This window comes from Loxodonta africana, chromosome 2 (assembly GCF_030014295.1).
Source record: "Loxodonta africana isolate mLoxAfr1 chromosome 2, mLoxAfr1.hap2, whole genome shotgun sequence".
Classification (NCBI taxonomy): domain Eukaryota; kingdom Metazoa; phylum Chordata; class Mammalia; order Proboscidea; family Elephantidae; genus Loxodonta; species Loxodonta africana.
The window spans coordinates 139,035,088-139,060,602 of record NC_087343.1 but is presented as its reverse complement, the minus strand read 5'-3'; the positions used below and the strand labels follow the sequence as shown (position 1 = coordinate 139,060,602).

Below are 25,515 nucleotides of genomic sequence, written 5' to 3'. Positions count from 1 at the left end.
ATGGGGAATCACATTAGACAACTTTTCTGGGATAGAAATTACAGCTGCTTTGTGGAAATTTTTCCTGTTTGGCCCAAGAGTAATTAATTTGGCATCAACTGTCCTGCTTCATATCTCAAACTTTTGTGAACTCCAAATTTGGTAATTGTTTTATGTCAGTTTTTTTTTAATCTTGTGAAACTTCCAATTTTATCCTAATTCCAGTTTTCAGTAGGTGGCTACTGGTATCAAAATTCATCACAATTAATTTAATTATTTAAAAGTTTGCCATCACTGGAGGTCATTTTCACGTTATTATTGTATAATATCAGTGTTTTTTAGCATTAATGGCCATTCATCCTGGTTATTACTGTAGCTTATTCTCAGGTATCTTTGAGTGTCTTATGACATCCATTTAAGAAAGGAAGGTCAAGTGTTGCAGTGAAAGCTGTGTCTAGTACTTGATAAATAGAAAAGCTCTAGATGCAGGCATTTCTGTCATTCCCCAAGACAAATCTTCAATTTAATCATCAAGCTACTCTATTTAAATAAGTTTACTAGTAGGGTTATTTACTGCCCTGGCTTTTTAAAGGAAAACAATGTTAAAATTTTTCCTCTTGGACATCAGTGGGATTCTCTGCATCCTAGTTGACTTTCTGTGGAAACAGAGGAAGAGCAAAGGGAGAAAGAAGGGAAACTATTCAGGGCTACCTGCTGTACTTTGTGTTAGCTGGAGTCTTTGACTTGTTATCACACTTAGTCTTCAGTTTGCTTTTTTTTTTTAACCAAGTTCTATCTTAATGTTATAAATGAGGAGAGGGCAATATATTACTTGAGTGATCTGTGGTCATGAAGTCAGTCTTTTGGTGTGATTATATATAATTTAACTTTTTCTGACTCAGCATTCATTCAACCACTAATAATATCTGTCACAGTCAGGGGAGAATTTTTTTTCCTTCAGCATTAAGTATTGTAAAAAAATTTGATGTTATCCTGATGGGATATGTAACTTTAGGGAAGATGCCTTTTAAGGCATGTAATAAAACATGTTAAAATTTAGAATTTTTTTTCTCGAAGTTAAAAAAATTCAAGCGGCTCTTTTGCATCTTCTTTTGTGTCTCCCTCTTCAAAGAAGTGCTTAACATCTTAGTTTTGTTTCTGTCATCAGTACGCTGGCAGCGGACTGTTGGAGCTATCGTAAGGCAGAGGAATCAGCCAATGACTCCTGAGGCAGTGAGGGCCAACTGGGCGAAGATCTGTGACTTTGATAATACCAGCACGCCCCAGAGTGTACAAGGTAAGGAGTTTCAAGTCAGCTCAGCCCTGGCTGGGAAGCCAGAGGTACAAGCATTCTCTTCTGTTAAGTGTTATTTTCTATTTTAATTGTGGTGACTTAGGTACTTGAATCACGCACAACATATTTTCTGCTCTGGTAAATATTAGGGCTCTTACAATTGAAGACATTTTTGTTACTCCTACTGTCAATTTTTCCACTTTTTTATAAACTAATTTTTTTGGTGTATGCATGGTTGGGAGATGGCATGAGGCATTTTCCCATCTGTGTTGAATATACCTGCTGCCTGTCTGATGGTTCGTTTCAAAGTCTTCTGTTATCTAGCCATAACCTCCTTATCAGACCTGATTTTTCTCTATTTCCCAAAATGCTTATTTAAGTCTATTTCATTTAGGCTCAGCTCTCTTCTGCCCAGTGAATAGATTTTGCTGTGTTTTAGATACAAGGTCTTTACTACTGTTTCTCTGCCTTTCTAACTCACCCCTTCCTTCTGTTATCACCTCTGCTAATCTTGGTGCTTCTTTAGAAAAACTCAAGGCCTGGATGTTCAACAATATTCTGGGCTACATTGGTCTCTCTCTTAGCAGAACTCCTGCCACTTGAACATCTAATCATAACTGCTTTCAGCTGTTTTTGTTGCATGAATACATAGTTTCTTAACTGAATTGCAAATTCCTTTGGGGGCAGAGACTGTATTATGTATGTGTATTTCTTTTGTATCTGGTGGTAGCACAGTGGTGGACTCATAGAAAGGGTTTCGTAAATGCGTGTTGAGTTATTAAGTCACCTGTTGTACAGGAACAGGTAACCAAATAATTAGTCACAGTATTTTTTTCCGGCATGACTTAAATGTGCGTGTGGCATATGAAATTTAAAAAAAGACCTTTCTGGGAAAGATCATGAATCAGGGTAATATTATAAAAAAAACTTTTTTTCCCCTGTTTAGTAATTTTGTATTCAAAGTTTGATAGAGAATATATCTGAAAAATGACTATTCTGCTAATTTTATTCCCCTCGATGACACTTCCGTGCTTCCTGGTGTACTCATTGAAATCTTCATTGTGCTTATTTTCAATCAGATGATAACATGGGTGTTATATTATAAATGGTAGCATTTTCTGCATTTTATATTTTGGTATTTGGGATAAAATTAGTCTGGGAATACTGGTGACCTATTAATGAAAATGAATGAAGGGAAGAAGGAAGAAATACATTAAAACTTCTTCTGATAGCAGAGTTCACTTTATTGCCTCAAAAGTGTTAGGCTATTATAAAAAAGTTAATTAATGTGATTACAAATGAAATCATGCCTCTAGTATTTGAAATATAGTGGGAAAAAAAAAAAAGGTCATCCTTCCTATAGAGTTGAGCCTTTCTAGAGCATTTTTTCTGTCTTCTCATTTTGCAGATGAAGGAACTAAATCCCAGAAAAGCTAAATAAGTAGCTCAAGTTCTCCCTTTTAGCCTGTGTTTGAGCCAGGCATTAACTCAGGTTGTCTGTCTCCAAGTGCAGCGCTTTCAGCCTATACCAGGGTGTCTTTCAGTTAAAGAGCCTCCCCTCTAGGCAGCATCCTTAATGGGCTGGTAGAGGAAGGATTAATAGGCAAGAAGTGTCTCTACGAGTGTCACCAGGAATGACAAATGTCCCTTGTCATCTCAGACTGTATATTTAGTTACGGTTTTTTTTGGTCTGGGTTCAGAAGGTCCATATCACTTGGGTTTGTTGGAAATGTCCCAGAACCTGCTTTCAGAATTCTACAACTTGTGTGAATGCTTCACGAGCCTCCTTCATTAACCTTTTAGACCCTAAAATAGCAGCTTCAGATCCCTGTGTGGAGCCAGTGATCATGTTGATGGTTTCATCTGGAAGAATTTTTAGTAATACCTTCAGAGCTATCACTGATATCAAGACTAGGGCTAATCTTGACCTTGTTCCATCTCAGGGAGAGGGTTGGGAGAGGGGAGGAAATCACTAGTCCCTCCGCCAAACATACTTTATGTGTCTGTGGACAAGTATCCCATTTTATAGAATTATATAATAACTCAAAGATATTGAAAAGCTCAAAACCCCCTTGGAATCAGCTAATGCTTTGTTTTCTGTTGAAGATATCCAGTTATCTTTGGTCTATTTCAAAGTCTTTCACAGTTTTTTCCTACAGTGTCCTGACATGCATTCAGTTTGTGAATGCCCGTGAAGGTTCTGTAGCAGGTTTGCTGAATGTTACAGGAAAAATTATCTAGCATATTGGAGCTTTTCTTAGTAACATCTTTAACAAAAGCGTTATTATTATTATTATTTTTTTTATTAGACTCAACTGGGAGTATGATTGGAGTTCTAAGTAAAATAGATTCGGGAGGAGTTTCGACAAATCGTACCAGTCATGCAGCATCAACAACCACATCAGGATTTGTAAGTAGCAAGAGAACCGAAAGCTTTTGTTTTCTCGGAAGATGTTTTCTTTTTCTTTTTTTTAAGATATAGTCACTCTTCTTCAGCCTCAAATAATGGATGGAAAGCAGTAGCAGAGCTCATTTAAAACAGGATTGATTCAGAAATCATTTAGGATTGACTTTAGAACAAGGCTGATTCTGACAATATAGGGAAGTCGGGATTGTTCAACCACAGGAAGAGGTGGCGTGGGATGAATTCTAAAGCTGTCCGGACTGCTTTATTTCATTTTTTTTTTGACTTTACCCTCTTCCTCTTTTCTTTCTGAAAAGCACCAGGCTTTTCTGTCTGCTAATGGATGGACGGTCTTAATAGGAGAGCAAGGCAGTTGGGTGTCAGTTTCCAAGGCCTTTCCTGGTATGGTAGGAGAATGGAGGGTAACCTACTCAGCTTCTTCTTGTGGCCGCCCTGGATGATTGGGGACAGAGGTACTGAAAGCGAAGCCTGGCTTAACATGAGCTTTTGAGGGATAAAGTAAAGAATGATCTTTACCTGCAGATAAGTTATACCAGTCTCCGCTTTGGGCTGTGGTAATCAAGGTAGTTGCCTGACTGGTACTCTGACCACTTCCTTTTTTTTTTTCTCATTGTTGTTTGGGAATTATTTCAGGGAGGTGCTGAGTGGACAAGGAAAGAAGGGGATTACCTTAATGTTGATAAACAGGACTTGAGGCTAAATAATATCTAGGCCTGATACATGTGTCAGCTCTGCCTGTTTACCTTCCTGTACAGTCCTCATTCTGCCCGTTTACATTTCTTTTTCTTTTCAAGGTTATCTTTAAACTGAGTTTAAGTAAATTTCAGTTGCATGAAAATTTGTGGGGAAGGGTTGGCCACGTAATATGATGTGTGGAGGATTATATGGTGTAGGCTCTTGGCTATGTCTTTTCCACATTCACTTAACACACACACAAGCCTTTTTGTCTCTGTATTGAAAATGCCTGTAATCAACAAAACAAAAATGTAAATAATTCCGAAACATTTTTTCACATATTAAAAGGTATTTTCTAAGTTATTTAATTTATTGTTAAATAGGAAAGATGCAAAAGTTTTCACAAAATAATATACTAAATAGTGATATAATTTGGATGAACATAAGTCAAAATATTGGATGGAACTTTTTGTCTTCAGTGCAGTTATCAAGTTTTTTTAAGCATCATTGATAACCTTAGTTTAGTCATTATTTTTGTAACTTTTTAGAAAAGAATATATGTTTTATTGGCTCTTTTGAGTCATTTCTTTTAAAGAAAAGCATTGATATAATACTATATTTGGGGAATACTTCAACATGGCTGCAAGTAAGAAGGCTTCCATTGTGTCAGTAATTCTAATAGAATTGTCGTCGTAGCTCATGTGAAATTAGCTGATTTTCGTCTCCTGTACTTTTCCTTTTTTTAATTGTAGTGCATAAATAGTAAGAAATAAATCATTTGCCACATTAGATTCTTGTGTTTCGTGATGTAGGGCAGGCATGTTGTTGTGTGTTGTCAAGTTGATTCCAACTCATAGCAGGTCTGTAGGATAGAGGAGAACTGCTCCACAGGATTTCCGCTATGACTTGATGGCAACAGGTTTTTTTTTTTTTTTTAAGTCTTTACAGAAGCAGATTACCAGTCTCTCTCTGAGAGCCACTGGTGGGTTCAAGCCACCAGCCTTTCAGTTAGCGGCTGAGCACTTAACCATTGTGCCACCAGGACCCCTTGGTAAAGGGCTAGATAGTAAATGTGTTAGGCTTTGTCGACCATGTACTGTTTGTCACATTTTTTTTTTCTTTTTAACCATCCTTTAAAAATGTAAAAGCCATTCTCAGCTTGTAGCTGTAGTTTGCCAACTCTGCTTTAGAATAAAAATGATGAAAATATTGGGCATCTTTCTTTTATAATCTAACATATGATTCACACATTAGCTGGTAATATCATCACCAAATAGAAAACTACAACATCCAATTAGATGAAGGACATTCCTGGGAAGGAACTACAGGTAAAATTTCACTCTAATTAGAGCCTTTATGAGGCAGTCTAATTATAAGCATTAAGCGTTGTTTTGCTCATCAGTTTATGGTGAATTTTATACAGTAGATCAATTTACTATCCCTATTTATAACAAATTCATTATATTTTTGGGTAGCTAATATTTGCTGAACTTTTTTTTTTTTTTTTTTTAATATTTGCTGAACTAGTAGGCTTTTTACCATTAGAGGCAGGACAGTTGAAAATGAGACGTAACTATTTGGTAACAAGAAGCAAACAATGAAGAAGTACTTATTTGTAAATGAAGTCCTTTTCCACACATTATCTGTTTGGTTTCTATTTTTAAAAAATTCAAATATTGTGAAGCAATTATGATGCTCCATCAGATTTACTAAAACAGCATCCTGTTCACATCTTTTCGAAAGCAAAACTAAGTATGTGAGCAAGTATGATTAGTTTTGGAAAATTGAATTTCAAAGATTTGACAAAAATGGTATCAGTGAAAATAATCATTTTTTACCGTTTTCCCATAGGATGAAGCTATTGGCTATCAGCTTCCTCCGTTTTATTCTGCTTATACTGAACTGGAAGCTATTATGTATGCCCTTGGAGTGGGAGCGTCAGTCAAGGATCCAAAAGATTTGAAATTCGTTTACGAAGGAAGTTCTGATTTCTCCTGTTTGCCTACCTTTGCAGTTGTCTTAGCTCAGAAATCTGTAATGAGTGGAGATCTAGGAGCAGTTCCTGGGCTTTCAATCAACTTATCAAAGGTATGCCTAATAGAAACCTTTTATTTGCTTTTCTTCTGTGTGTTTAAATGTGATTGATAAATGGTCACATTGTCTACCTATGTATATATGTATCTGTCTTTACACACGTGTCTGTACAATTCTAAAAAAAGTTTATAGTGGTTCAGGAATAAAGATTTAGTATATGTTTTTATTTTTTAAGAATAAAAAAGAAGAGAGTTAGTTTAAAAGGCAAGCAAAAAGAGTACAATAACAGTTATGTACACTCCCACAACCCCGACATAATGTGATTAACCCTCTTTGAGCCATTTACTATCTGTTTGACTTAAGGTAAGTAACTTCTCTAAGCTTCAGTTTCCTTATCTTTAAAATGAACATAATAGTTCTTACCTCATGATATTGGTGAGGGAGCAAGCCAGGTATTTGAGGCAGAGATAACAGGTGTAAAAGACCCTGAGGTAGGTACGTACTTGGCGTACAACAAGGAGCCAATTTAGCTGTGGGACGAGCAAGAGGGCAGTGCTGGGAGGAGATGGCCCAGGAGACATTTCAAGCTTTAACTTTAACATGGGATGTTATTGGAGCACTTTGAGCTGAGGAGCAATATGATCTTGACTGTGTTAACTCAAAGGCTCAGTCTTGTTGCTGTGTGGAGAATAGACTGTAGTGGAGCAAGCTGGAAGCAGGGGAAACCAGTTAGGTGTCTGTTACAGTAAATGCAAGTTAAAAGGGCTGGGTATGAGGATGAGGGAAAGAGGAGTCAAGGATAAAGATTTTTGGTTTGGACAACTGGAATGGTGTGTATGTTTATGTACTATATATAATTAATTATATACGATGATAGTATTTAGTGTGTATAATACTACGCCACCAGGGTTTCCGTGGGTAATAGTGACATGTAATGTACTATTACATGTAATAAAAATATATACACTTATTTTGAGGCGGGGGTGATCAGGAGTTTGATTTTGGGGACGTTTGAGATGGCTTTTACACATTAAGTGGAGATGTAAAGTACGGAGTTGAATATATCAGTCTAGATTTTAGGGGAGAGCTCTAATTGGGGCCCTTAGCATTTAGGTGATATTTAAAACGTGGAATTAGATGAAATCACCTAATGTGTGAGTTCAATTAGCGATGAGGCTTTTGTTCATGGGCCCTGCAGTGTTTAGATGTTGTAGAGATGAGGAGGAACTAACAAAAAAGACTGAGAACGAATGGCTGTGGAGGTAGGACGAATACTAGCAGAATGTGGTATTTGAGAAGCTAAGTGAGTAAAGTGTTTCAAGAACAACTGTGAAACTTTTGAGGTGGAGTATATTTTACTTCTTAGAGTAGGGTTAGGTTATCAGCCTGGTGATAATTGTTGAATCACAGAGATTGATTAATTTCTGTGACTTTGATTAGAGAACCCATTTACCAGAGGATTGATTAGCCCACTCCTGCTCTGAATCCATGGGAACTTATTTTATTGGTGTATTTGATGAAATTGAGAATAAAGTGAGAAGTATGTGCTGGGAAGTTTGCTGTTTCACTCACTCTCCCATGGTGAAATTGAGAATAAAGTGAGAAGTATGTGCTGGGAAGTTTGCTGTTTCACTCACTCTCCCATGGTAGCGCTATATACCATTCTAATGTTTGGATAATGTAAGTGCAAAAATTAAAACAAATGTTTCAGAATTTCCCCTCAGAGTTGGAAGGAGTTGGAAATAAGGTGGTGTTCAAATTATGTGGCTGGGAATGAGCCATTTTGGAATTTGAATCCCAGTCTTCCTAACCTTGAGTTTCCAGGCTGTAGGACTGCCTAGGTTGGTGCATCCATTGGCAAATAATGCATAATTATCAATTAACAGGAACTTTTGAATGCCAAGAAGAAACACAACTCTACCTTCTGTGCTCCAAAAGAACTAACAGTCTTCACATTGGGGGACTGATTATTTCTGAGTCACATGATTGAGAAGCAGAGGCCAAACTGAGACAGATAATTTGGGGGAAGTAGTTTTTTTTTTTTTTTTTTTAGTGAAGTAAGCATGTGAACAATGTGATGTTGTCACTTGTGATTAGCAATATCTGTAGTCAGACTATGGAAAAAGAAAGTCTACTAATAAATTTTGCTTACCCTACCATAGGTTCTTCATGGGGAGCAATACTTGGAGTTATATAAACCACTTCCCAGAACAGGTGAGATCTTGATAACAGTAATTCAATAATCATTCCATAATTTTATTTTCTGATTAACCTTTCAAACTGGATCAGTATGTTAAACTGGCATAAAATGACCTAATAAAACATACCACAAGTTATTTATGTCCACGTTAGCCATTGGAGTAGATTGCTGTTATAACTAGTACCTGTTTTGGTTACCTAAAACTTAGTCCTTTTATAGTCTTATAATAAATTACTTTAAAATATTAACATTTTGTATCTATTGATATATGTGTTATTAACAACTGAAAAGAGCATTATTTTGACATTTGGGATTTTAAATAGTGATTGTACGCGATTAGTTAGGATTCCTATGATTATGGTACTTTTCTTGGTGCTTATTTTCATAAAGCAAAAAACTTTCACAGATACAGAATTTCTTATAAATAGTTTTTCACCTAAATTCTTTGAATGAAAATAAAACCAAGCCAGCCTTAATAATCATTTGTGTTTTTGTCAGTAATCTCTTACTTGTACAGTAAAACTTCTCTTTTTATTCTTTCTCTGTAATTTGATATCTTTGTTTTGTTTCTCAACTCATGTTGTAATATTGCCTAATTATATACTGGCCATATAGGTGGTAAAATATAAAAAAGGAGTGTTGATTTATCATTTCACATTATATAATGTAGAGGTCAGCAAGTAGCTAGAATCTTGCCTAATCTTTTTTATTTTATGAAAAAATTTATGCCATTTTTATTGTCAAAGGTTGAATAGCTTTATTTCAGTGTTAGCATTCCTGCATATGTTTTCACAAAGCTCATTTTTATCTGAGTCAATGCACAGCTTGTGGTGACTGTATAATCATCAGATATCTGCTGGATACCTATGATGTGTAAGGCATTTAAAAAAAAAATTTTTTTTATTAAATTATTTCCTAACCTTATTGCATATCAAAATTTCCTGAGTTATCATGTTACCTGTTATTTTTAATAAAATATGGATTCTGGATGTCAATCCTAGGGATTTTGTGTGTTGGGGGGGGTAGAGGTGGTGATGGTGTTGGGAAAAATAGTTAAATTGTTAATTTTGGGTTTGGTGAAAAACCATCTCAGACATAGCATAGGGAATGTTTTAAAGCTGGCCAGAGTGGATATGCAGGTATCCAGTTAGAAGTCTGTTGCGGTAGTTTAAGTGGAATGATGATAGCTTGGACTAAGGTGGTAGTGGAGGAGATGGACTGAAGTTGTGGATCAAAGAGACATTTAGGAGGTTGAAAGTGACAGAAATCTGGATTTCATCCCTGGCTTCTCTTTTACCATTTCTCACATCTAGACAGTTACTAAGTTCTTTGATTCTCTCCCTTAGATATATCTAGGATCCTTCTATTTCTGTTCACCTCCACTTCCACTTCTTTGTTTTAGTCCACCATCTTCTCTCATCTTTAAGTGTTCTCTTTGCCGCCATCCTTGCTCCCCTCGGGTCCATTCACCTCACTGAAGCCAGACTCTTATTTCTAAAATGCAAGTGTGTTTCCTACTTCCCTATTTAAAATCCCAAATGTCAGTACTTACGCTTCAGGAAAGAGTCAGATACATCAACGGTTTTTAGATTATGGTGACACAAATGGTTAAGTGCTCAGCTATTAATCCAAAATTGGTGATTTGAATCCACCCAGAGGTGTCTCGAAAGAAAGGCCCGGCAGTCTACTTCTGAAAGATCCCAGTCGTTGAAAACTCTGTGGCGCACAGTGCTAATAGGACATACATGGGGTCGCCAATTTCCCCATCTTTAAGTTTTGTGACTTGCTTACTCTCAATTTTATGAGTCAGGGATGATGTTTGAGTTTCCAGCTCGGGTAGCTGAGTAGATGGCACCATTCACTAATATAGGGAATGAAAGAGAAAAGCTGGTTTTGAAAGAAAGATGATGAGTTCACTTCCAGAGAGTAATAATCCACTAAGACATACCAAGTAAGCGATAGGAAGAGTCCATAAAAGAACCGTGTGATTAGAAAGAAACACTGTCTCGCTGAAGCCAGTAGAGAGTTGAGAAGGGATGAGGTAAATGGTATTAGTTGTATGCTCAACAAACGTTTGTTAAGTGACAGAGTTAAAAGAGACCAGGAGGGTATCACTGACATTGAAAATTGTTATTTTTTAAGATCTAATTTATCAGAATGACTGATGTTTCAAACTTAGTCATACAGATATTCTGATTGCTTTTAATGTTGAGTATTTTTTCTGAGTTCAGGAAAATTATTTGAAATCATTAACATTTTAGTTTTTGCTGAACTTACAGTGGAAATTATTTTGAATTCTCTCATGTCTTAATATAATAATTTATGCTATTTAAAACAGCCTATAATTTCTTCTTTTCCTGTAGGAAAATTAAGATCTGAAGCACGTGTTGCTGATGTCCTGGATAAAGGATCCGGCTCAGTAATTCTTATAGACGGTAACTCACTTACAGTTCTTATAATAACACTGTTAGATTGATAAACTTTGTATGTAACATAATACTTCACCATAGAAATTTGTTACTAAGTTTTTACTTATTTCCTAATTTCTGAGAAAGTATGGTAAGTGTTCTAAAAGTTATAAGCTCTTTTAGAGAAAGGGGTAGAGGGACATTTCGGGGAATGTGAAACAACATAACCAAAGCACAGAGGTGAGATTTTTGGCTTATAAAGAGAACGCAGAGGAAAATTATGCTGCTGGAGTGTATTTTTAGTGGGAAGGGATATATAGACAGCCTTCAACTGATAAATAGGCTGTATTGTTATTCTTTTCTATGTTGGCTCTTTGGAAATTGGAACATATTTGACCACTGAACCACTCTTATAAATGGTAGGTAGGTTTCCATCCTTCCGCATTCAGCCTGCTTAACTCATAATGTGGTTTAGATACTATAAAAAAAAAAGTTTTTTTTTTTTAGCCACGTTTTATTTGCAGTGGAAAAAGAAAAGACTAGTATTTTAATAAATGTTGAAATTATAATAACTAAACATAAGCTAAAGATAACCTTGCTTACAATTTATTTAAAGTTTAAGAACAAATCAAATAAATATTTATTATAAACATTTTTGGAAATAAAGTACAGAGTAGAAAATTTAAATCAATATTTGGAGTATAGGCTTTATTGTTTCATTTTAAATACATAGGAGGTTATACTGTATATGCTGTTTTGGAACATGCATTGTTTTTACTTAATAATATATTGAGAATATTTTTGATGCTCCTAAATATTCTTCTACATTGTTTTTGTTAACTGTGCAACATTTCATCATATGTATGTTCTCTTTCCTTCTCTTCCTCCTCGTTGTCATCATCCTCCTCCATCTTCTTCAGATTTTCCTATTTTCTCATCATTCCAGATGTTGTCCAATATTTGGCTGCATTTCTGCTAGCTCTTTTTTTTTTTCTTTTTTAGTATTCTCACCATTCTACCATATGTAACATACTGCAAAACGAAAGTTCCACAGCTCTGCTGTTCTCTGCTCTACTCATTCAACTGCAGCTTGGTGATTGGTCACAGTGTATTAGGATTCATAGATAAAGCATGGATAAAATTAGGTATCCAATTTCCCATGTAATAAAGATAAAAATCTCATTTTACATACAAATTTCTCCAACTTTCCTTATTTTTTTGTTCTGATTAGATTCTTTAGTATGCAATTCAAAATTATATTCCTAGTTTTCTAGAGCTAGATTTAAAACAAGTAATGCTGAAACTCTCAGTAGTGAATTAATCAGTAAAAAGAGGGACAGGTATTATGTTTTCACTTAACTGCTTGCTTATTTACTTGCTCATATCATTTTTTCTTTGATGCATTAAATAATATTTATTAGATGCCTTTTTTGATCCAGGTACTATTCTAATTGCTAGTGATATAGTGGTGAGAAATACAGCCATTGTCCTGCCTTTATTGAGTTTATGCCTTCATTCCCATTTATTTCTTCATTTATATTCCAGGCCCTGCTTGAGTGCTGTGGCAGAATGTTTTAAAGTTTTGAGTTTGGTTACCTGAACTTTCTAGTTGTTTTGTTTGAAATTTGTGAGATGGAGAGAATTGAGAGAGCAGAACTGAGAGAGCAGTTGGGGAGGTTTAAGAAGTGAGGGAAACTGCTATTTCATAGTTGTAAAAATGGCAGCACAGGGGCATCAGATACCTTATTTGCATAGCTCTACCCAGTCACTGTGGGAGTTACAGACCATGCATGGCTAAAAGGGCCACATTAATTCACTGAACTGTAGTAGTCAAGAAAGAGTTTGTGAAGGCCCGCTTTCTCTGCCTTCCATCCACCAATAGTCAAGTTGTAGGAATTGATCCTTTGTCAGAAACTGGTGGTGAATATATTAAAATGAATACATTCCATTCTAGGCAGATGTGGCCAAGAACCTCTCCCTTCAGCTCCCTTTATACCCCAAACTTAAGAAAACCCGTTGCCGTTGAGTCAATTCTGACTCATAGCGACCCTAAAGTTGGACATCTTTAAATTACCAAACCCTTTCAGTAATTGGATTTTAGTTTTGAAACTTTTAAAGATATTGAACATATCCTGGTTACAGAGCAATATCCTTTAATAATAAGTACTCTTTTTTCTTTTATTTACTTTTCAGTTTATTCGTATTATGAGAAGGAACTTATATGTTACAATCAGTTCTCTATCTTCGTTGTTGGCTCTGGAGGGTTTGGTGGAAAACAATCATCAGACAAAGTCAAGGTAGGCCATAGCTTTATTTAAAAGCCAAATATATGTGTAGTTAAGGATTCTTATCTATATTTTGAACTTACCATATTACTGTATGTGTAATTTCATAGAGTAGAATATTCGTTTTTGAAGCAGAATATGTTCCATGGATTTGAAGTGGCATTTATGTTTATATGTACATATATAAACATGCACATACACACATAAATATATGTATATAGAAACATATAAAGTGTAACATATTTTATATATAGAAAAGTCTTGCTGAATTAATTATAATGTAACTGAGATAATCATGACAGTATTTGTTACTTTCTTATATAAGCTTCGTATTACTCAAGTCTTTAGAAAAACATCACAAATGATCTTTTCTAAATTAAAACCTTCATTAATTAAATGACCTAAGTATTTATCTTTTGTAAGTCAGTTTTAGGTAAAAGTGGCTAAGAGGTATGGGGCTCTCTTCCTTCATCCAGCCCCTGCTTGTAGGATAAAAGCTGTTATAGCCATAGCAGGCCGAGATTACTGGGACCCCATTCACCCTTGTCCCAAGTCACTTATAGGGTGGAAGTTTCATGCTGGGAGAGGCAAACTGAGAAGACCAGAGACTACCACCCCTACCCAGCACCCTTCTCATAAAGCAGTGGTTGTCACTACAAGAGAAGTGAGCCATTACCTCAACCCCTATCTCTGCAACAGTGGCATGGAAGTTTTACCCAGGGGAGAGGTAGGCTCTTATAACTAAGAGCTCTGAAGCTGTTCCCAAGGAAACTCAATTGTTTTGGAGCAGAGTGTGGGACGTTCAAGCATAAGGGCACTCTTGAAAACGTGATTTTAGTGGCAAGCAATTAAGAGGAGGCTGGTAGCTCCATGAGATCTGAAAGCTAAACTGTAACCCAGCTAGGAGAGAACCAGAGAAAGAGACAGCTAAGAAGAACCCTCCTGAGATCAGGACAAATGTCAAAGACTGGCCTCAAAGACTACCCCTGCAAAGAGGCCTAAATTTAATTGGAATAGACTGTGGAACAGTTTATGCTCTAGGGCATTGTCAAAAACAGTGGCACAATCAGCTGTCAATTAGTGGAGGTTTTTTAACAGTGGGGTATGGTAACAAAAGAGTCAGACAGTTTAACAGAGAGATAGGGAGAATTAGTCAAAGAGAACCCTGCTAAAACCACTGTCATCCTAGGGTGACTATGTACATGCCTAAGGCTGTGCTCTCTGGGGTGACATCAGAAGCTGCTCACTGTAGGGGAAGTAGATTTCACTAAAATAGTGTAGTGAAGTCAGTAACCAAGTAAATGGCAACAAGCTCTGGAAATGGCGGATTGTATCTAGAATTGCTCAGGAAAGGTATACGTAAGGGTTGTAGCCTTTCATCATACTTAGTCAATCTATATGCTGAGCAAATAATCCAAGAAGCTGGACTATATGAAGAAGAACCTGGCATCAAGATTGCAAGAAGACTCATTAATAACCTGTGATAATACAGATGACACAGCCTTGCTTGCTGAAAGCAAAGAGGACTTGAAATACTTACTTATGAAGATCAAAGACTACAGCCTTCAGGATGGATTTCCCCTTAACATAAAGAAAACAAAAATCCTCACAACTGGACCAATGAGCAACATCATGATAGATGGAGAAAAGATTGAAGTTATCAAGGATTTCATTTTACTTGCATCCATAATCAATATCCATGGAATCAGCAGTCAAGAAATCAAATGATGCATTGGGCAAATCTGCTGTAAAACACCTCTTTAAAGTGTTAAAAAGCAAAGATGTCACCTTGAGGACTGAGGTGCCCCTGACCGAAGCCATGGTATTTTCAGTCACCTTACATGCATGTGAAAGCTGAACAATGAATGAGGAAGATCTAAGAAGAACTGATGCTTTGAATTACGTTGTTGGTGAGGGATATTCAGTACACCATGGACTACCACAAGAACAAACAAATTTGTTTTGAAAGAAGTACACACACAAAGTTCTCTAGAAGTGAGGATGGTGAGACTTTGTTTCACTTACTTTGAACGTGTTATGAGGAGGGACCAGTCCCTGGAGAAGGAAATCATGTTTGGTAAAGTAGAGGGTCAGCAAAAAAGAAGAAGACTCTCAGTGAGATGGGATGACACAGTGGCTGCAACAGTGAGCTCAAACATAGCAATGATTTTGAGGATGGTGCACGACTGGGCAGTGTTTCATTCTGTTGTACAGAGAGTTGCTGTGAGTCAGAACCAACTCCACGGCACCTAGCAACAGCAGCATCTACAATTGCTAAAATATATTATCTGAAATGTCCTATTACCAAAAAAAAAAAAAAAAATTTACAAGACATGTAAAGAAACAAAAGAGTGTGTCCTGTAGAGAGAAAAAAATGCAAGAGGCAACAGAAATTGTCTTTGAGAGAGTGCATATGTTGGACTTAGCAGAAAAAGACTTCAAAGCAGGTATTTAGTTCAAAAAACTAATGGAAACCATGTTTAAGGAAATAAAGGAAAGTGTGATGACAATGATTCATCAAATAGAGAATATTAATAAAAATAAAAATTATAAAAAAGAACTAAATGGAAATTCTGGAGTTGAAAGATACAATAATGGAAGTGAAAAATTCACTAGAGGAACTTATATTTGAACTGACAGGAGAAAGAATCGAGAAGCTTGAAGATAGGTTGACAGAGATTACACAGTCTGAAGATCAGAGAGGAAAGAATGAAGGAAAGAAAAAAGAATGAAGATCTTCAGAGAAATGTGAGACCTATTAAGTGCATCAACATTCACATTCTGATTCTGATTCCGAGAGTATTAAAAAGAGAGTGAGAAGGGAGCAGAAAAAGTATTTGAAAAAATAGTAACTTTGATAAAAAAACATTAACCTGTATATCCAAGAATTTCGACTAACTCCAAGTAGGATAAGTGAAGAGATCCACACCCAGATGCATCATAGTAAAAATGTTAAAAGCAAAAGAGAAGAGAAAATCTTGAAATTAATAAGCAAAGATCCATTATTTACAAAAGAACTCCAGTAAGACTAATGGTTGACTTCTCCTTAGAAACAATGGAGGCCAGAAGACAGAGGGATGACATTTAAAGTACTGAGAGGGAAAAAAAAAATCTGTCAATTAAGAATTTTATATCCAGCAAAATTGTCTTTCTAAAATGAAAGCAAGGTAGACATTCCCAGATAAACAAAAACTGAGAGTATTTGTTACTAGCAGACGTACTCTACAAAAAATACTAAAGGAAGCTCTTCTAGCTGATAACAAGTAACCACATTTTGTATAATTCCATTTATATGAAATGTCCAGAATAGGCAAATCTGTAGAGGCTGAAAGTAGATTAGCAGTTGCCAAGGGCTGGGGAGTAGGATGAAATGGGTTGTGACAGATAATGTATGGGTAAGTGGTTTCTTTTTTGGGGGGGATGAAAATATTCTAAAAAAAATTGATTGTGGTGATGATTGTACAACTCTGTAAATATATTAAAAACCATTTAATTGATAGATATTAAACGGGCGAATTGTATGTGAATTCTATCTCAATTAAAAAAAGCTGTTAACAAAAGCAGTATTAATACATACAGTATGAAAAACATGTCTTGGACCTCCCTTTTTTTTCAATTTGTCATCATTTTTTGCCTGTATGTGGGAAAATTACCTTGTCAGCTATTAGATGATTATTATTTATGTGGGATTATATGTCAGTCTGGATCTCTGGTGGTGTAGTGGCTAAGAGCTTGGCTGGTAACCTAAAGGTCCGCAGTTTGAATCCACCAGCTGCTCCTTGGAAACCCTCTGGGGCAGTTCTGTTCTGTCCTGTAGGGTCACTGTGAGTTGAAATCAACCCGATGGCCATGGGTTTGGTTTGGTATATCTCAATCTGTAGATAGGAATCATGAGTCATTAAAGACCCTATCATGGGCTGTATGCTACACAAGCATATATAGCACTGGGTCTGAATGAATGGCTTGAATATGCTATATTGACTCTTAAATTTTTTAAACTTTGAGTGAATGTGTTATATTAAAACCAAAACCAAACCCGTTGCCATCGAGCCAATTCCAACTCGTAGTGACCCTGTTGGACATCGTAGAACTGCCCCATAGAGTTTCCAAGGAGTGCCTGGTGGATTCAAACTGCCACCCTTTTGGTTTGCAGCCGTGGCACTTAACCACTATGCCACCAGGGTTTCCTGTGTTATATTAGGATAGGAAAAACACAAATCTGAGACTCTATTAGATGTAGTAAACATAATGCTATTGAATTTGTTTTTCCTTTTTTAAATCCGTTTTTAATATTGGGCAACAGTGAGGTGTTGTGGACTTATCAAAGAATCTAAACTAGAACTTGTGCTCTAAATAATTCTTTAGATATTATTGTAATAATTAAACAAGTTTTTCACTTGTATCTTTTTTTCACTTTAAGAGAAAGTAAGTGATAATACTTAAGTCATGACGAAACCCTATGCTATGAACTGGTTGTTATTCTCTTAGCTGTAAAACTATTACAGCAGCGCTGGCCACATATCTTCATGGCCACAACTTCCAACTGATTTTGTGGAATAAAGGATACTGAAAAAATTTTAAAAGATGCTCAGGACCACTTACCTAGAGGTTGAAGAATGAAGTCAGATCCCCAAATATCACACCTTCAAAACCTAGTGGAATGAACTGAAATTAAATAAAACCTGATGCAACTGAAACAAAGGGAAGGGGTGTGATTCATGAAATAATCTTTGAAAAATTGCAGCCAAAGAAAAGGGAGACTTCTGTTTGTTTTTATAAGCAGCAACTTTCCACACAATCTTTATTTTATTTATTATTATGTTTATTTTTCTGGATTTGTGAGGATAAATTTGGGAGTATATCTAAGCTTGAGATTTTAATTATGAAAAATTAGTGTCTAATTCCTTAATTCTTTGAAGGAATAAGAGCTGACTTTATTGTAGAAAATTTAATAGAGAAAAAAGGAAAAATAATATAATTTTGCCTGTATTGTGTATAAGAGTATCATAATCAAATTTTTGTAGTAACTGAGTTTAAAATGTATTATTTTGTTAAGATGGCAAATTAAAATAAGTAGGGATCTTAAGAGAACAATTTTAAATATTAAATCAATTTAGGTATGAATTGTGTCAGCTAACATCTTTTCATAGGGAAAAATATCTTGAATTTTTTCTCCTTTGTGTGTCCTAAAGAATGGATCTGGTTATGTAGTTCTTTGCATTAAATAGAGTCATTTCAGAGAAACCATAATGTAGATGAATTTAGCAATTATGAAATTTTAAATGTCATTATCTCCTGAACATAAAATATTAAAAAAAATTACCTTTGTACTCAATTATTGGAGTTTTTTATATTGAAACATGGTTGTTTATCAAATACCAGTTTGGCTAAAGAGAATGACAGTTACTTTGTTAGTATTTAAGATTTACTATATAATGTCTTTTGATTTCAGGAAACTGCAGCCATACCTAATAGACCTCCTGACGCTGTACTTACAGATACCAGCTCACATGACCAGGTAAGATTGTATTTTTGAAAAGTAATGTATCCACCTGATTGATACTTTTCTCTTTATTACTCTGATACACTATTATTTTGGGAATCCAAAAGTAGTGTCCTTCAACATAATAGAAATAAAGACATGTTTCCTGTAGCTTGAATTTATTCTTTCTAAATTCTTACCCACCTGTATTTTTCTCCATTAGATATCAAAAGAAAATATAAAAGGGCTTTTATTAGTTCAAAAAGCATTATGTTTTGCTGGCGGTGGAGTGCTTGCTTTATAAAGAGACTTACTTAGCCTAGAGTCAAGAATTTTACACATGCCTTAAGAGAGCAGGGAAAAAGAGTTAAAAGGCAAGTGTTAGTCCCACTTTCCTTTATCAGGAATGAAATCTGTTCCACATTGCTGGGAAATAGACTGTTTTATGCTAAGTTTTGAGGACAGGAAAAATAAAGCACCTTAGGTATAGATGATTTAATCTCTTTTTTGGCTTAAATAATTTGTTTTCTGGTGGAGGTGATAAAATGCTCTGTCAGTCCACAAATTCTTTGAGCACACTGATTTATTTAAGAAATAAAAGGCAACCGTGAAGATAGAAAAGTCAGTTTGTTTTTGAGAGACTTAAAAATTCCTTTCTGAGGTGGCGGAAGATTAACCAAGCAGGTAGAACCTAGACTCCTTTAACCTCTTGTAATTATGCTGTGAATAAATCTGAATGATAGCAAATTATTCATAAAGTTCATTTTTGATTCTCACTACTACGGGATTTATGTTTCCTGGCAAATAGAAGGAAACCCTGGTGGTGTAGTGGTTAAGCGCTACAGCTGCTAACCAAAGGATCAGCAGTTCGAATCCACCAGGTGCTCCTTGGAAACTCTATGGGGGCACTTCTGCTCTATCCTGTAGGGTCGCTATGAGTTGGAATCGACTCAACGGCACTGCATTTGGTTTTTTTTTGGATTTGGCAAATGGAGATATAATTTCATAAGCCAGAAAGCATTGAGAATGGTACATATGAATTATATTTTTTTCTGCACTATATAATTGGTTGACGGAAAGAACACCACTTTATGCCTTAGATTGTTTTAACTTTAAATGTTTTTCCCATCCCTTATTGTTTCTTATTCATTTTTTAGGAATACAAACATATTTGTGCTTATTTAAAGCTTCATGGAGAAATTAATTTTATTAGGGTACTAAAGAATGGACCCCCACATGTCTGTCAGTTTGTCGTACTGTGGAGGCTTGTGCGTTGCTTTGATGCTGGAAGCTATGGCACCGGTATTCAGATACCAGCAGGGTCACCAGTGGAGGACAGGTTTCAGCTGAGCTTCCAGACTAAGACAGACTAGGAAGAAGGACCCGGCAGTCTACTTCTGAAAAGCATTAGCGGAACATTGTCTGATATAATGCTGGAGGATGAGCCCCCTAGGTTGGAAGGCACTCAAAAGATGACTGGGTAAGAGCTGCCTCCTCAAAGTAGAGTAGACCTTAATGACCTGGATGGAGTAAAGCTTCTGGGACCTTCATTTGCTGATGTGGCACGACTCAAAATGAGAAGAAATAGCTGCAAACATCCATTAATAATTGGAACCTGGAATGTACGAAGTATGAATCTAGCAAAATTGGAAATCGTCAAAAATGAAATGGAACATATAAACATCGATATCCTAGGCATTAGTGAGCTGAAATGGACTGGTATTGGCCATTTTGAATCGGACGGTCATATAGTCTACTGTGCTGGGAATGACAACTCGAAGAGGAATGGTGTTGTGTTCATTGTCTAAAAGAACATTTCAAAATCTATCCTGAAGTACAGTGCTGTCAGTGATAGGATAATATCCATACGCCTACAAGGAAGACCAGTTAATATGACTATTATTCAAATTTACGAACCAACCACTAGGGCCAAAGATGAAGAAATAGAAGATTTTTATCAGCTGCTGTGGTCTGAAATTGATCGAACATGCAGTCAAGATGCATTGATGATTACTGGTGATTGGAATGCGAAAGTTGGAAACAAAGAAGGATCAGTAGTTGGAAAATATGGCCTTGGTGATAGAAACAATGCCAGAGATCGAATGATAGAACTTTGCAAGACCAACGACTTCTTCATTGCAAATACCTTCTTTCACCAACATAAATGGCAACTATACACATGGACCTCGCCAGATGGAACACACAGAAATCAAATTGACTACATCTGTGGAAAGAGAAGATGGAAAAGCTCAATATCATCAGTCAGAAGAAGGCCAGGGGCCGACTGTGGAACAGACCATCAATTGCTCATATGCAAGTTCAAGTTGAAACTGAAGAAGATCAGAGCAAATCCACGAGAGCCAAAATATGACCTTGAGTATATCCCACCTGAATTTAGAGACCATCTGAAGAATAGATTTGATGCATTGAACACTAGTGACCGGAGACCAGACGAGTTGTGGAATGATATCAAAAACATCATCCATGAAGCAAGCAAGAGGTCACTGAAAAGACAGGAAAGAAAGAAAAGACCAAGGCGGATGTCAGAGGAGACTCTGAAACTTGCTCTTGAACATCGAGCAGCTAAAGCAAAAGGAAGAATTGATGAAGTAAAAGAACTGAACAGGAGATTTCAAAGGGCCTCTCGAGTAGACAAAATAAAGTATTATAATGACATGTGCAAAGAGCTGGAGATGGAAAACCAAAAGGGAAGAACACACTTGGCATTTCTCAAGCTGAAAGAACTGAAGAAAAAATTCAGGCCTCAAGTTGCAATAGTGAAGGATTCCATGGGGAAAGTATTTAACGACGCAGAAAGCATCAAAAGAAGATGGAAGGAATACACTGAGTCATTATACCAAAAAGAATTAGTCGATGTTCAAGCATTTCAAGAGGTGGCATATGATCAGGAACTGATGGTACTGAAGGAAGAAGTTCAAGCTGCTCCGCAGGTATTGGCAAAAAACAAGGCTCCAGGAATTGTTGGAATATCAATTGAGATGTTTCAACAAACAGATGCAGCGCTGGAGGTGCTCACTCGTCTATGCCAAGAAATATGGAAGACAGCTTCCAGGCCAACTGATTGGAAGAAATCCATATTTATGTCTATTCCCAAGAAAGGTGATCCAACCGAATGTGGAAATTATAGAACAATATCATTAATATCACACGCAAGCAAAATTTTGCTGAAGATCATTCAAAAACGGCTGCAGCAGTATATTGACAGGGAACTGCCAGAAACTCAGGCTGGTTTCAGAAGAGGATGTGGAACCAGGGATATCATTGCTGATGTCAGATGGATCCTGGCTGAAAGCAGGGACTACCAGAAGGATGTTTACCTGTGTTTTATTGACTATGCAAAGTCATTCGACTGTGTGGATCATAACAAATTATGGATAACATTGCAAAGAATGGGAATTCCAGAACACTTAATTGTGCTCATGAGGAACCTTTACATAGATCAAGAGGCAGTTGTTTGGACAAAACAAGGGGATACTGATTGGTTTAAAGTCAGGAAAGGTGTGCGTCAGGGTTGCATTCTTTCACCATACCTATTTAATCTGTGTGCTGAGCAAATAATCCGAGAAGCTGGACTATATGAAGAAGAACGGGGCATCAGGATTGGAGGAAGACTCATTAACAACCTGCATTATGCAGATGACACAACCTTGCTTGCTGAAAGTGAAGAGGACTTGAAGCACTTACTGGTGAAGATCAAAAACCACAGCCTTCAGTATGGATTGCACCTCAACATAAAGAAAACAAAAATCTTCACAAGTGGACCAATGAACAACATCATGATAAACAGAGAAAAGATTTTGAAGTTGTCAAGGATTTCATTTTACTTGGATCCACAATCAACAGCCATGGAAGCAGCAGTCAAGAAATCAAAAGACGCATTGCAATGGGTAAATCTGCTGCAAAGGACCTCTTCAAAGTGTTGAAGAGCAAAGATGTCACCCTGAAGACTAAGGTGCGCCTGACCCAAGTCATGGTATTTTCAGTTGCATCATATGCTTGTGAAAGCTGGACAATGAATAAGGAAGACCGGAGAAGAGTTGACGCCTTTGAATTGTGGTGTTGGCGAAGAATATTGAATATGCCATGGATTGCCGAAAGAATGAACAAGTCTGTCTTGGAAGAAGTGCGGCTAGAATGCTCCTTAGAGGCAAGGATGGCGAGACTGCATCTTACATACTTTGGACATGTCGTCAGGAGGGATCAGTCCCTGGAGAAGGACATCATGCTTGGCAGAGTACAGGGTCAGCGGAAAAGAGGAAGACCCTCAACAAGGTGGATTGACACAGTGGCTACAACAATGAGCTCAAGCATAACAACGGTTATAAGGATGGCACAGGACTGTGCAGTGTTTTGTTGTGCATAGGGTTGCTATGAGTCAGAATGGACTCGACGGCACCTAACAACAACGACAACAAAAGAACGGAAAAGGCTTCATGGTTCCATGTTTCAGAAAGTCCAACAAATACTCCTTTATTATTCTTTGGCTACACTGAAATAATAAAATATACCTGCCATAGATAAGAAAAGCTGAATAGTTTCTAGGGTTTGAATTTCTACACACAGTATGTAGAGGGATTTTCTTTCTTGAACGCTTTTTCAGATGAATAGGTCTCTTTTTAACTTTTAGCAGGGTTTAATATCTAGCTGTGTAATACAGGACATTTTTTAAGTCAACAGATTTTTTTTTGTGTAAATGATGGTCACCCATAATTTTGATAGACCTACTTGATCATTTTGTATCATATGGTCATTTGACAATATGATGAAAGCCATCTAACATTTTTCAAAAAGCGTTTTGCATAAAACTTTGTAAAAAGTTGAGGGGATTCGTGGACCCTCTGAAACTGGATCTGTGCTCTAGAAGATGGAAATGAAGTAGAAGAAATGTGTGTTTATTGCCAAGGAGCTGAAAGGACACATGTAGACTCAAGACATAGATGTCTGAAATAACTGGAGCACCTATTTCAAGTAAGAAAGATTAAATACAAGGCTTTGAATTGTAGAGTAAGTGCTGTAGACATTCAAGAGGGGTACTCTCTAGGGACTGATATAGGGAAGGATTTGGTAGAAAAGATGGAACTTAGCTGAGTTAAGATGGTATATGGATGTTTTCTACTCTTACAGATGTAGAGCTTACAATGTGACAGGGAAGAGGATGAGAAATAATGATAGAATATAAGGGAGGAAAAGAAGAACATGGTATGTGTGCAAAGAGTAAGAATTAGAGTGTTCACATTGGGGAACAGTGGGAAATCAATGTGGATGGACAGATCTTTAAGGAGAAGTGGAAATAAGGAAAAAATTATAGCGTAAATATTTAAGTTAACTTTTCAACCAGTAAGGAAACTGGCAACCATATATTTTTAGCTTTGCCAATGTAACACCTGGAGTATTGTATTTATCATGTCATTAGGAGAGTTTCTTCATTTTCACACTGGTAAGACAGTACAAGTGTACTGTATAGTTGAACTTCATAGTTAATAAACAGAGAATTCTACCCCAATAATCTAAAAAAGCCTAAAAATAAATAGATATCAGGCTTCGGGCTTTATATATGAGGAGAATGAGAACAAATATCTGTAGTTTTCCTGGGTACATCTTACAGTATTTAGTCTAACAATTAGGATTTTAGTTATTATTAAGATAATCTTTAGTATATTGGTTATATTATCCATTAAAAGATAATTATTAAAATGGCTATGTGTATTATAACTACTACCTTATTTTTTGTTTTGTTTTATTTTTGCTATTAAACAATGTTTAACAACTCTGTGGGTCAACTGGGTGATCTTCTGCTACAAATGGTATTGGCTGTCATTCGTATAGCTATTTTCAGATGGTGGCTGGGAAGGGTTGGAAGGTCCGAGATGTTTTCTTACACAAGTCTGGCGTCTTGGTGCTGACTGTTGGCTGGAGCACCTCAAATCTGCCTCTTTTTTCCATGTGGTATCTCATCTTCCAGGGCCTTTCTTTAATGGCTTTGCTTTCAAGTAGGATAGTTTGGACTTTCTTAACATTTTTGTGGCTGGGTTCCAAGAGAGTGAAAATGGAAGCTACCAGGCCCAGAGCTTGCACAGTGTCACTTTTGCTGCATCTGTCAGTCAAAGCTATCCACAAGGCTCAGATGTAAGGAGAGGAGAACTAGATTCCATTTCTTGATGGGAGGAGAGACGTGTGTACAGGAAGGGGAGGAGTTTTGGTGGCCATCTTTGGAGACTATCACAGTAAATAGTTATTAAAAATTATTTTTTAGAAAAATATTTTGTGACATATTTGTTAAGTGAAAAAATGAACTAGTGTTGAGACTAAACTGTTGCATGAAAAAACATTTTGTATAGAATATAATACCTGTTTTAGCTAAAGCAATATGTATGTTCCAAAAAGGGATTGGAAACAGCAGTGTCAACATGTTAACAGACTTTGTCTAAATGATGACCTTGTTTTAAAATAAATTGAAATCAGTAAAAAAAAAAAAAATCTGGAGCAAAATTTAAAGATGACTGAATAATTAAACCAAAACCAAACCCGTTGCCATCGAGTCGATTCTGACTCATAGCGACCCTATAGGATAGAATAGAACTGCCCCATAGAGTTTCCAAGGAGCGCCTGGTGAATTTGAACTGCTGATCTTCAGGTTAGCAGCCGTAGCACTTAACACTACGAGACCAGGGTTTCCAACTGAATAATTAGGTGTGATTAAAAAACTACAAAC

The 25,515-nt window shown here is 36.4% G+C and overlaps 1 protein-coding gene across 2 annotated transcripts in view; it reads left to right on the top strand.

Annotated features, from left to right (window-relative positions):
• Window positions 1-25,515, top strand: part of HSD17B4 (hydroxysteroid 17-beta dehydrogenase 4) — a 96,056-nt gene that overhangs the window by 25,513 nt on the left and 45,028 nt on the right. For both annotated transcript variants that reach the window (XM_064275987.1, XM_064275995.1), the window contains exons 11-17: window positions 1,148-1,276; window positions 3,583-3,683; window positions 6,225-6,461; window positions 8,570-8,621; window positions 10,971-11,042; window positions 13,209-13,312; window positions 18,753-18,818. In XM_064275987.1, the coding sequence (XP_064132057.1) occupies window positions 1,148-1,276; window positions 3,583-3,683; window positions 6,225-6,461; window positions 8,570-8,621; window positions 10,971-11,042; window positions 13,209-13,312; window positions 18,753-18,818 (761 nt within the window). The remainder of the gene's footprint in view (window positions 1-1,147; window positions 1,277-3,582; window positions 3,684-6,224; window positions 6,462-8,569; window positions 8,622-10,970; window positions 11,043-13,208; window positions 13,313-18,752; window positions 18,819-25,515) is intronic.